Below are 13,709 nucleotides of genomic sequence, written 5' to 3'. Positions count from 1 at the left end.
TTGGATGAAGACATAGAACTCTCAGCTCCTCCTGCGCCATGCCTGGCTGGATACTGCCATGCTCTCACCTTGATGATAATGGACTGAACTTCTGAACCTGTAAGCCAGCCCCAATTAAATGTTGTTTTTTATAAGACTTGCCTTGGTCATGGTGTCTGTTCACAGCAGTAAAACCCTAACTAAGACAGTGTGTATGGGAGGTTTTTGTCTTGCCTAGGTTTTATGATGAAAAGGAGATGAAAATTGGGTTGAACACCAATCTCTAATACAAGATCATGTGTTGTTTTTTATTCTAAGTTGTCTACTTTGTACTTTCAGGTTAGTTCACAGAACGACACATTCAAGGTTTTTTCATTTCCTAGATTTGTCTTGAGTACTTAGTTCATCATGAATAAGTAAGATTCTTGAGTTGCAGTTAGAGATAGTGAAACATGTAAGCTTTGGGACTCTGTGACAAATCAGTTCTGTAACCATGGTACTCAATAACCCACTGATACCAAGGCTTCTTTTTAGTATAAATTCCCTTCTATAATAAATAAGATTTGAATGGAAGCATTCTCACACTGATAATAGTATATAAAGCCTCCCAAATAATAACGAAAGATTTCTTAATGAGAATGCTTATAAGTTCCCTCCTTTCATGCAAATAATGAAAATAGCAGCTAATATTTATGATATGAAAGGAGCTGATCCAAGTGCTTTTACATGTTAAAACATGATCTTTAGAAGAATCTTATATCTATATTACAAATGGTTAAATGAAAGCCAGGTTAGTCATAACAAATGTAACAAAGGAAACCATCTGATAGGACCTGTGTAATGTGATAGAGACATTTTCTCTGCTAAAGACCTTCTATATCACAGCAACGGAATCACTTCCTATTTTAATTTGCTAAAATGTAATACAATGTAAACATGTAAACAAACGGTTTTCCTATGTGGATTACATCAGCATTTCTATTCTCCTACATAAATTCTCAAATGCTGAATTCGTAGTCCCATATTCACATTTGTAAGAACTCTTCACTGATAATGTATGACCAGGGAAAGCTACATTAATTAGCAGAGTATAAGTTAACTCATATAAAAATTTGCGAATGATGATTAAAGTCTATTCGGCATTCCTTACAGTCCAAAGATTTGCCACTGATATGAATTCTCTGATGTCGCATTAGTTGAGACTCATGTGTAAAGGCCTTTTCACATTCTTTACACTGATACTGTTTCTCGCCAGTATGAACTCGTTGGTGCCGAGAAAGGTGTGAACTCTGAGTGAAGGCCTTTCTACACTCCTTACATTCATAGGGCTTCTCACCTGTGTGGACCCTCTGATGCAGGGTAAGTTGAGAGCCATGACCAAAGGCCTTCCCACATTCCCTGCATTCATAAGGCTTCTCTCCAGTGTGAGTTCGCTGATGTTGAGTGAGCTGGGAACCGCGGATAAAAGCCTTCCCACATTTGCTACACTGATACGGCTTCTCGCCAGTGTGAATTCTCTGATGCTGTATGAGCAGCAATCCACGGGCAAAGGCCTTCCCACATTCGCTACACACGTAGGGTTTCTCACCGGTATGAAGTCTCTGATGCTGGGAAAGATGTGAACTCTGAGTAAAGGCCATTCGGCATTCTTTACACTCATACGGTTTTTCACCCGTGTGGATTCTTTGATGCTGAGTGAGCTGGGAGCCACGGATAAAGGACTTTCCACATTCCTTACACTCATAGGGCTTCTCACCCGTGTGGATTCTCTCGTGCTGAGTAAGTTCTGAGCCCCGGCTAAAATTTTTTCCACATTCTTTACATTTGTAGGGTTTTTCACCGGTGTGAATCCTCTGATGTCGAGTAAGGAGTGACCCGCGATTAAAGGCTTTCCCACACTCCTTACATTGATAGGGCTTCTCACCAGTATGGATTCTCTGATGTTGAGTTAGTTGTGAGCCGTGACTGAAGGTCTTCCCACATTCTTTACATTCGTAAGGCTTTTCATTAGTATGAACCCTCTGATGTTGAGTGAGCTGGGAACCACGGATAAAAGCCTTTCCACACTCGTCACATTTATAGGGTTTTTCACCAGTGTGAATTCTTTGATGTTGCATAAGTAGTGAGCCTCGAATAAAAGCCTTTCCACACTCCTTACATTCATACGGCTTTTCTCCATTGTGGATTTTCCGGTGCTGCGAGAGCTGTGAGCCACAAATGAAAGCTTTCCCACACTCGTTGCATTCATAGGGTTTCTCGCCAGTGTGGATTCTTCTATGGAGAATAAGCTGCGAGAGCTGAGTAAAGACCTTCCTACACTCCTTACAGTCGTAAAGCTTCTCACCAGTGTGCAGTCTCTGGTGCAGAGTAAGTTGTGAGTTCTGGGTGAAGGCCTTCCCACACTCTTTACATTCAAAGGGTTTCTCTCCAGTGTGGACCTTTTGATGGCGGCTGAGTTGTGAGCTTCGAATAAAGGCTTTCCCACAGGCTTCACACTTGTATGGTTTCTCACCTGTATGAATTCTATGGTGCAAAATAAGTTGTGAGCTTTGAGTGAAAGCCTTTCCACATTCCTTGCATATGTAGGGTTTCTCACCGGTGTGAAGTCTCTGATGAAGACTTAGCTGGGAATCACGACTAAAGGCCTTCCCACACTGCTTACATTCATATGGTTTCTCACCAGTGTGAATACTCTGATGCTGGGACAGGTGTGAGGCTCGCCTGAAGGCTTTCCCACACTCCTCACATTTATAGGGCTTCTCTGTAGAGTAACCCCGTGGATGCTGAGGTAGGCGCATGCCTGGGCAGAAAACAGACATTTTGTCATGTGTTACCATCTCTTGCTTGTAATATTCCTTCTGATTTTCTTGTTCCCTCTCTAACTCTGACTTCCAAATATTTTATAGAATTAGTCTTAGGTATACAGTTTTCGAATGTCTCACTCATTTCCCACTGACACAATGCTGATCCCTTGGTGTGCTATTTTGAAGACAAGTTCAGAAGGAAAGCCTGGAAGATAAGAGAAAAGCAAGAAACTTCAGAGAAATAGAAATAATATGCCAGAAAAGACAAGAAGGAAATAATATCTATAAGAAATAACAAGTATATATTAATGTTTTCTAAATATTGCTTACTATGTCCCATCTGTACATTTTACAGCAAAATTCACTACATAGTTTCATTAAAATAATACTGTTTTCCATTCTGTTATTCTATACTCTCCCATAGTAAAAAATCAAAAAACAAAAAACAAACAAACAAAAAAATCCAACTAAAGTGATTTTGATGCTGCTGTCCAAAATTAAAACAAAACAAAACAATACAAAACATCTTAGGCTTCAGTCACGGTGCTACTTGCAACAATGACAACAACAATTCCAAAATTAATGGTTCTTGGTGGTATTCTCCAGAGAAATATACCATCTCTTGGGTGTGAATCATCCACTCACTGAGCATTTATCTGTTAATCCCCATGCTCTAGTGGGGATAAATATCATGTCATATAGTTGTTAAAATTAAAGATGTCCAAACATACACCAGAATAACTGACTCGGCCTCTAATAAATCGGAAAATGAATATAGTGGGGGGGGGTCACAGTTTTGATATTTTTATTACCTGATTAGATTGTGATTTGCTTTTCTTTGATAGCTTTTAAATTAGAGTGATGAGATGCTGAAGGCTACAGTGTAGGAACAAGAGACTGGCCAGTGCAGGTCTAAACCCAGCAGGCAGCCTATCCATTTTCTTTCTCTCATCTTATGTAGTCCAGGCTGGTGTGGAGCTTGCAATCCTCCTGCTTCAACCTCTGGAGTGCTAAGACAGACACTAAGCCCAACTAATGCTTTTGAATAACTTAAACCATAGAAATTTAAAGAGAGAGTTCAGAGGTTAATAGCATTGGCTGCTCTTGCACCCACATGGTGGTTCACAACCCTCTGTAACTCCAGCTCCAGGGGATCTGATGCCCCTCTGGGCTCCACAGGCACTACATGCATGCTGTACACATACATATGTGTAGGAAAAACACTCATACATATAAAATAAATATTTTAAAAATGTAGGCATTGAGATACAAGGGGCAGAAATTATTCCCAACTGACACTGAGTTACTATACTTTACAAAGATAATCTCTCTGTATAAATCCCTCTGAGCAGAGGCTAAGTGTTTCCACTCTTCCTTAGAGAAGTCAAAAGCAACATCATTAAACATCCCTGATTTCTGAAAAAACAAACATAAGTTTAAGAAATTAAGCATATGATTCCTTAAATGGAGGGGAGATGAAAGGAGTTCTCTGTAACGGGCACTGCCAAGCAAACAGGTTAAAGGCTCTGACATAGTACAGATTGCAAAGAATTAAGCAAGGAAGTGAGAACATGGTTTTTCCTGTATCATCTTCTGCATATAAAACCTCACATTATACAGGTAATTCTGGGAATCACTGCAGTCTATATAGCGTCCCAGTTTCTTTTATGAAACAACATATACAGATACCCTGTAAAAACATGTAGGTTGGGTTATTATACACATGTGGTTTCATCTCTCGGTTTTGGAATAGGAAAAATTGAATTTTGTTCTGTAATGTGGGAAGCCACATACGCCATTACAAGATGGCGCTGGCTACCGCTGGCCACCGCCCCCGTAAGTTCGGGTAAACAACCAATGTGAGCATGTGCATAAGGGTTTCGCAGCAAGTCACAGCCCATCCCAGGGAATGTAAATGAGGTACTGAAAGCACAACCAATCAGGTATAGACACGCCACTCCTAGGCCTATATAAGCAGCGCCAGTTCTGGGGCTCAGGGTCTTTCGCCTTCGCTATCAAGCTCTCCCAATAAACGTGTGCAGAAGAATCCTGTTGTGGCATCTTCCTTGCTGGTTAGTCGGGCGTCCACAAGTGATGCCGAAACCCGGGAACGAAACCGAGCGAAGACCCCCTGTTACAGCGAGGATTCAGAACTGCATCACGGGGAAGGAGTAACGTAAGTCTCTGAGAGGTTTGCTTCCCTTTGGAGTAGATCCTTTAGCAGTTGCTTGTCTCATTCCAGTCATCTTTACAGTCGTCCTGATTCTGTGCTTTGCCTTAGTTGCCATCGTCCAGGGCACGAGTGGTTTGCTGGGAAGGGAAACTGAAACCAGGTACTCGTCCGCTTTGGAAACTAATTGGGGCTTGTATAGAGGATAAGAAGTGTGAAAAAGAGGGACAAAGACTGTTACAGGAACATCAGGAAAGTATGTCAGAAACAGAGAAAGATGAGAGAACAGAAGTGCGCAGAAAACAAAAACTAAAAAAAAAGGAAAGAAAGGAAAGGAAGGAAGAAAAAGAAGGAAAGAAGGGAAGGAAAGAAAGGAAAAAAGAAAAGGAAAGGAAAAAAGAAAAAGGGAAGGAAAGGGGAGAAAAGGGAAAGGGAAAAAGGAAAGGGAAAGGAGAAAAAGGAAAGGAAAAGAAAGGACAAGTTAAGGTTCACGGTTTTGGGACAAGTTAAGGTTCACAGTTTGGGGATAAGTTGCACCAAGCACCATTGGGACTTGAGGTTTGCAGAGGAACAGAGGGTTTTACTAAAAGGGGTTTTGCTGGTCTGGAAGTTGGTGAGAAATTGCATAGAAAATAGAGAAAGATGTGGCACAGAACTCCAGAGAGGTAACGAGGCGCTGAATCAGATAAGAGAGGAGCGCTCTCAATTGGTTTGGGCGAGAGGGTCTGTTTGTGTTTCCTCAGGATCATCGACAACAGCTTCGGGTCCTGGAGTGGCTGACCAGAGCAATTCAGGGCAGGTGGAGCTGTGAGGACGTGGATGTTCCTGTGGCTGGGAATGCTCCCGCTAGTGAGAACTGAAGAGCTATGTTGGGGAATTATGTCTGTGTTCCTGAAATCATGCCATTGACACATTCAAGTGTTTCCTCAATTCTTTACATCTAATGCCAGACTTTAAGCCTTAATGGAACTCGAATAGAACCCATCACTGTTGGCGATTTTACCTCTTGGCTTACCCCTGCATTTTCCTACTTTAAGGAGTGGGTGGGAGTTGTTCTTTTTTGGCGCTGCCATATGCTGTGGATTGGTATTCATGCTTTGGTTGGTTTGCAAGTTCAGATTCTCAACAGAAACGTGACAAGGTGGCCATCACCCAAGCACTCATGGCCATTGAACAAGGGGCCTCCTTTGAAGTATGGTTATCCATGCTACATAAATAATAGGCATTCAAGTACTTAGCTCTAGCACCCCATGGGTCTGTGTACCCATTGCACTGGGATGAGTAAGACTCGATTTCCTTGAGCCCTTGCACATCACTGAGGCTATGCCCATTGCACGCGATAGGGTGATCATGGACTGCCAAAAAACGAGATCCTTCTTGATCGTTGCAAGCTGAAGAGGCTAGCGACTAGATCGTTGGATTAGGCCATAATAATAAAAAAGGGGGAGATGTGGGAAGCCACATACGCCATTACAAGATGGTGCTGGCTACCGCTGGCCACTGTCCGTAAGTTCGGGTAAACAACCAATGTGCGCATGTGCATAAGGGTTTCATGACAAGTCACAGCCCATCCCGGGGAATGTAAATGAGGTACTGAAAGCACAACCAATCAGGTATAGACACACCACTCCTAGGCCTATATAAGCAGCGCCAGTTCTGGGGCTCGGGGTCTTTTGCCTTCGCTATCAAGCTCTCCCAATAAATGCGTGCAGAAGAATCCTGTTGTGGCGTCTTCCTTGCTGGCGAGTTGGGTGTCTACACTGTAAAATCTTTTTGTTATCATTACTTGATTGGCCTCCTCATTCTTCTGCCCCACCTTCTGGAGTGTTGGGATGGCAGGCATGTGGTATCCATGGTAACCTGGTTGCCAACAGCCTTGTCTGAGAAAGAAACACATTCTATATCTAGAGCACTCTGACCTGTAGCACACTTAGGACAAAGCGAAATTATGTGTACAACAGATGCTTCCCTTAAGGAACCTGCGATGTGCTATTGCTTGACATTGATTTCTTATGCTCACATGTATCTTCCCTGTCTTTGTTATCCCCAGTGATTGATTGAGCAAAACACTTTATTCCTTGTAAACATAGCTCAATGCATACATTGTATCTTTTGATGTTGTTGCTTAAAGCTCAGGGCAAGAGGATCTCTGGGTTTTCAAAGCCCCTTGCATGCTCTCTAGGTCCCCATTCTCCACTGCTGGAAATTCACAATCCAGATTCAGAGTCTTGTTTCAGGAACTGAGATCTTCAAACTGTGCAAATACACAGTGGATACAATCTTATAAAATAAATTCATCATTATATTTAGAAATAACCATAAGAAGATTGCAGTTCCCAGAGAAATCCCCCTACCCTGCCCCACACTGAATTCTGACGGAAGAGCACAAACCACCCTGACCTTGCTAGAATTCCCTGTGATGTTAATANCTGTGATGTTAATAGCTGACCCATAAGTTCAAAATGTACTACTGCTTTGCTGACCAAATCATAATAATCCACCATGGGGGCAAGCAAAGTGAGTCACTAGGACAGAGGCTGTCACTACGCAAACCAACCAATACCTGAAAAGGTTACTTGCTACACCAATTAAAATAAGCCAGCTACACTGTTGCCCATATCTGCCCCTTACAAAGGTATAAAAAGTGTGTTCTTTCTTTGTTCTGGGTCACTCCTCTGGCCTGCGTGCTGAGAGGGGGGTCCCCAACATAAAAATCCTCATGTAGTTTGCAGCAATGGCAGTCTCTGTGGTCTTTGTGAGTGAGGGTCTTTTGATGAACTCCAACAGTTGCTCAGCCCATGAGGGTTCAGTGGTTCTCAACCTGTGGGTCGTGACCTCAGGGCTAGAACAAACCAATCCTGGAAAGGGGTGGGGGGTGTCTAATATCATCAGAAAACAAAGATATTTTGCATCATAGTTCATAACAGTAGCAAACTTACAGTTTGTGAAGTAGCAACAAAAATAATTTTATGACGAACTGTATTAAAGGGTTGTGGCATAAGGAAGGCTGAGAACCACTGACTCAGTTGGTCTTCAACTGTAGATGAAGGAATCTTGAGGAGGTAGCTTCTAATGCCAGTGAAGAAATGGACTTGCTAGCAAGGTGAGAGCAAGCAGGCAAAGAGCAAACACTTCCTTATTCCAAGTCCTAATACAGGATTCTAGCAGACAGAAGGGTCCAGATTAGATCTGGATTGAAGGTGTGTCTTCCTACCTCAAAGATCTGGATGCAAAGATTGCCTCACTTCAAATTAAGCAAAATCCCTCACAGGTGTGTCCTCTATTTTTGGGATTTAGTTAATTTCAGAATTAGTAGTCAAGTTGACAGCCAAGAACAGTTATCACAAAGAGTACTTTGTCATAATGCACTTCTTGTGTCACCAGTATTGAATAATTTTATAGACTTCAGAAGAGTCATCATGTGTTATAGACTTCAGAAGAGCCATCATGTGTTATAGACTTCGGAAGAGCCATTAAGTGTTGCAGAGTATTTGGTCACATTGTGAACCCCAAGATTGGGTCATTTACTAAAACAAAACAAAAACAAACAAAAACTATTTCTAATTGCAGTATGACACAACCCTTAGCAAACACCTTTAATCCCAAACAATGAAGGTAAATATTTGTTTGCAGAAAGAAGCAGCCATGTTTGAAACTAATGTCTAATTGAGTGGCAGACAAAGTGATGAACCAGAGAAAGATTTGATGGAATAGGATATGCCCAACTCTCACAATCAGAGGAAAGGGAAGCTACCTGGGAGGCAGTACAAAGAAAGGAAGGAGGCAGTTTTACTGGAATAGTTGCACAGAGACAGGTTGCAAAGAGAGAACAAACTGGCCACAGGCCAGAGAATAAGAAGGAGTCAGAAGTTTAGAACAACTTGCTAAAGTTGGTTTGAGGTCAAGCAGAGCAATTGAGGAGATGTAAAGAGAAGCCAGATTGAATCAGCCAGCTTGGAGAGAAGTTTTGAGCCAGAACAGCTGAGTTGAACCTGCCAGCCAGAGCTCAGGAAGAAATAGAAAGGGTGAGCTTATTCAGCAGTAAGTCTCAGAGGCTGAAAATATTCTAGGCCTAGATAAGATTGTACATAGGCCAGAAGTTTCCAGGAGTAGGCCTAGGTTAGTAGATGGAGGCAGTAAGCCTCCGAGATGAGAATTATTACAGAATAAAAGTTACTGTTACAATCATATGATAAGTAGACTAATTTTCATCAATGAAAATTTCAGGTTACTAGAACTGTGTTTCTTACTTTTGAATTTTACTACTTATCACTCTTAAAACCTTTTCCCATCTAAACAATAGGAAGATGGAAATATATCTATCCCAAGTATACATATTCAGCCTCAGAACATAATATTAAGTTTCAAAATTATCCAAGTATCAGTATGGGTCAGTTATACATTGCTCATCTCTCTGTATCCAGCCCTTAGCCAGTTTCTAACCTTAAGGTGTACAAAGCATGAGCTCTTTCTGTAATCCCAGCATGAGAGGCTGATGATGGAGGATGAGTGAGAGGCCATCCTGGGATACACAGAGAGTTTGGGGGCCAATGTAGTCTAAGCAAGTTCAAGACCAGCATAGGTTCCATGGAAAGACCCTGTCTCAAACAAACAAGGCCACATACTGAGAGTCTGAAAGATTTCTTTTTGTTTTTTTGGTTTTTTTTTGTTTGTTTTTGTTTTTATTACGTATTTTCCTCAATTACATTTCCAATGCTATCCCAAAAGTCCCCCATACCCCCCCCACTTCCCTACCCACCCATCCCCATTCTTTTGGCCCTGGCATTCCCCTATATTGGGGCATATAAAGTTTGCAAGTCCAATGGGCCTCTCTTTCCAGTGATGGCCGACTAGGCCATCTTTCGATACATCTGCAGCTAGAGACAAGAGCTCCGGGGTACTGGTTAGTTCATCATGATTTCTTTTTGTTATGCACCATCTTCCTTATCTTATAAAACCAGAGGGATCTTTATCTTATAAAATCTTTTGTTAGACCAGTCAAAGATGCTGTATGTGGGGCTAGAGATACGATTCATTGGTCAAGAGCACGTGCTTTTCTTGAAGAGGACTGCAGTTCAGTTCCCAGCACCTAAGTGGTAGCTCACAACCTTCCCAACTCTACTTTCAGAGTCCCAGTGCCTTCTGACTACTAAGGGTACCAGGCATGCATACATATAAATAGGCAAAATATACATATGTACAAAATAAATCATTTAAAAACAATTAAGAGCCTTGCTGTTCTTTCAGAGGATCTGGGTTTGTTTTCCAACACCACATAATAGCTCAGAACCATCTGAAACTCCGGTTCCAGAGTATCCGATGCCATCTTGACTGCTGGAGTCCCTGCCCTCATACGGCACACTTATATGCATGTAGGAAAACCATTCATACCCCTAAAATAAAAATCCTTCGTATTTTAAAAGTTGCCAAATGCATTGTAGAGTAGGTACAGAAATACAGGATAGATTAGAAAGACACGAATACCATTACGAGAACGAGACAGCATGGGAGAATATTCTCAAGAGGGCACAGCTAGGACAGGAGCTCCAGAAATGTGCAGGTAACATAGGAGTGTGGTGCCTAGAAAAGGCAGAGCTGGACAGAAGAAGCTGAGATCATGAGGCCAGGACTTTGCATGGCTCCAACTGAGTAAATCAGAATTGTCTTTGTTGACCTCTTTATCATAACTCTTGCTGGCTCTTTTTTATTTTTATTATTTTACTTTTTTTTTTAAAGACAGTCTACCTGTCTGTAGACTCACTCTGTAGACCAGGCTGACCTCCACTTCATGGGGGTCAACTTGCCTCTACTGCCCGAGTGCTGGGGTTAAAGGTGTGGGGCCCCCACTGTCCTGCTCTTGCTGGCTCTTAACCTAGTCAAACCTAATGTTCTCCATGTACAAAGTATGATTTTCCTACCATTCCTAAAATGAAACTTACAGATGCTCTGACACATCTAGATAGATTAAACCAAAAATAGACAACAGCACATCACTCTGCTCCCTGACTGTAGATGTCAAGTGACAAGTTGCCGCCTGTTGTTGATATTTAACCTTATCTAGCACAATGGACTGACCTTCAAACCATGAACCCAAATGAACCTTTTCCTTAAAAAGGTAGAAATAGCAGCCCACTGTTATTAGTTCAAAGTATCAATAATCTTACACAACTGCATTAGGAGGCAAGAATATCAGTTACATAGCAATAACACTTTATTACAAAAGTGGACATATACATTCATTTGCCAACTTCTGTCTAGATGTTCCCCAGGTTGTGACATCTAGAACTGTTTGTGAGTTGCAAAATAAGGACTGTACCTGGAAAAAAGTGTTTTTAAACATCTGGGTCACTCTAATGTGAAGAATTTTTGCATGATTTTCTCAACTTGATGAATTTATCTGTTTCCTTACTACTGGATAGCTTTATTATCAGGTGAGTCTTCCAGAGATGCAAATGAGGTTAACTGAAGAACTGTTGTACGTTATGGAAATCTTACTGAGTTTGAAAAATCATTTCAAAATGTCAGGGTAGTAATAAAACACTGCTTGCAGTTTTCCACTTGCCAATAACAGATACTTACAGAAGGCTGTTTGTGAATACGCCTTCTACTCTACACGTACATATGATCACACTTGTATGCTTAGCTTTTGTTCCAAAAGGCTGAAGCTGGGGAGATGGCTCGGTGGTTAAGAGCACTTGCTCTCCCAGAACTCCAGAGTTCTGATTCTAACACCTATGTGGCAGCGCACTACCATTGTTAACTCTTCTGTCACTGTCTTATGACTTTATGACTTTTTTATGTCCAACACTGCCAAACTCTTCTTGAAGGATATATGTGTATGTATGTATGCATGTATATGTATCTATACATACACACATATATGTATAAGTATACAAATACAAATGTAAATTGTTGTATAACAGCTTCTCCAAGATTGAAACTGTCCATCCTTCAGGGAAGCTCTTTAAGACGGGAGGTAAGCAACTTATAATAGCTTCAGAAAGTTCCTGAAACTGACCAGATTCACAGCCTGATTTGTTAGCCAGACCCATTCCTAAGGCTGATCACCAAGGTCCCATCAAGCAATCAAAAGCTCCCATTTGGCTACTCTAACACATCCGATCAAAACACCACTGTATCCCAGCCCGGTCTAACACAGATCTCCCCCTTTTACCTCTTAAAAAAATCACCTATGAGGCCATTTGCTGCTTCTTTCAGACTCTCCTTTCCACCTAATAAAGGGTCTGTGAAAACAGTTGTTGGCTGTGGTCTGTGGTTCAGGGTCTGGGAGAAGTCACCCCCTCTAGGCTCTGGTCCCTTTAACAGCAGGCTTAGGTGCGTCTAGTGGAGAAATCCCAGGATGGCAGCCTTCATCCATGTGGCATAGCCGGACGTGGTGGCACACGCCTTTAATCCCAGCACTCGGGAGGCAGAGGCAGGCAGATTTCTGAGTTCGAGGCCAGCCTGGTCTACAGAGTGAGCTCCAGGACAGCCAGGGCTATACAGAGAAACCCTGTCTCGAAAAACCAAAAAAAAAAAAAAAAACACAACATCCATGTGGCATACCGGTGGTGTGCCTGCTTGATGAGTAGACTCATCACATGAACATGAAGATGACTAGAAATAGTTAAGGGTTTAGAGGGAATTTTGTGATCTTTGAGATTAGCACACAAGGGTTAAGATTGCTGGTAAGTAGCAGCAGAGGCTGCCGGGCCATTCTCCATGTTAGCCTGATTTGGCAAGTAAATAAGAAAATCGAGGATGAGACTGGTGGTAAAAGCAGATGTCCCTCAGGTCCAACCTTTAGTAGAGAGAGAGAGAGAGAGAGAAAATCTATACTGCAGCCTGCAGTTGGGGCCTTAACCATGGTATCGTACGAGAAACTAGTGTTATCAGGAAATGCCCAGCAGTAAACTGCTGGAATTGGGGTGGGGGTGGGGGGAGTTCTTTAAACGAGTAATGAAAGAGCCTGTCACAGCCTGGCTTGTGAGGCTGTGGGACATGGGAGCAGATGGGTTCAATCTGACTGCTGTGGAGGAAGAAAAACAGCAATGTAACTTCTCATCCCTCCTTACGGCAAAGGCAGCTTAGCCTGAGGCAGTATGAGGGAAGTCAGTCCTGACAGACGGGCTTATTAGAGCACTAGGAACATTTGGTTATCTCCATCTGAGCTCCTCACAAACAGAAGCACCATAGAAGAGGTACTGGTGCTACTTGGACTAAGCCGTGTTTGAATCCCCATTCTCTGGACAGAGTTCACTGAGGAATTAAAGAAAAGGCGGACCCAGCAGGGACCTCAAGGCTGGTATCCAGCCTTAGCACTGTTGCTAAGCCTTTTGGGTGGACAAGATCCTTATAAAGTAGGAACGGCTTCGGCAGATCTCAGTGACTCAGACCAGCATGTAAAGAGAGAGTCTAGTTAAAAGAGAGAGCAGCCTAGAATAGATGGTAAAGGGTAAGGCAGAGGAAGATGTCTGTCTGGATTCCTCAAAGGCAAATGTAGTGTACCCCAGAGGAGGGTACACTTCTCTCCAGCAAAAAGAGAGGAGGTTTGCTCATCCCAGAACTCATCCGACAGCCACCATGTCAACCCAGGACTACTCTGACTCAGGGAGCCAGCAGGTGCAGCAGGGGAGAGCAGGTGCAGCAGGGGAGAGCAGGGACAGCAGGGGAGAGCAGGGACAGCAGGGGAGAGCAGGGACAGCAGGGGAGAGCAGGTGCAGCAGGGGAGAGCAGGTGCAGCAGGGGAGAGCAGG

General features: G+C 42.6%; 1 protein-coding gene across 2 annotated transcripts in view; it reads right to left on the bottom strand.

Annotated features, from left to right (window-relative positions):
- Positions 1-273: 273 nt before the first annotated feature.
- LOC110297739 (zinc finger protein 420) overlaps positions 274-13,709 on the bottom strand; it is an 18,893-nt gene continuing 5,457 nt past the window's right edge. The window contains exon 3 of one of the 2 annotated variants that reach the window (XM_029479716.1): positions 274-2,988. In XM_029479716.1, the coding sequence (XP_029335576.1) occupies positions 1,080-2,816 (1,737 nt within the window). In that variant the 5' untranslated portion in view covers positions 2,817-2,988 and the 3' untranslated portion in view covers positions 274-1,079. The remainder of the gene's footprint in view (positions 2,989-13,709) is intronic. The other variant, XM_029479717.1, reaches the window with a different exon arrangement.

This window comes from Mus caroli, chromosome 7 (genome assembly GCF_900094665.2).
Source record: "Mus caroli chromosome 7, CAROLI_EIJ_v1.1, whole genome shotgun sequence".
Taxonomy (NCBI): Eukaryota; Metazoa; Chordata; class Mammalia; order Rodentia; family Muridae; genus Mus; species Mus caroli.
This window is presented reverse-complemented; position numbering and strand designations above follow the sequence as displayed.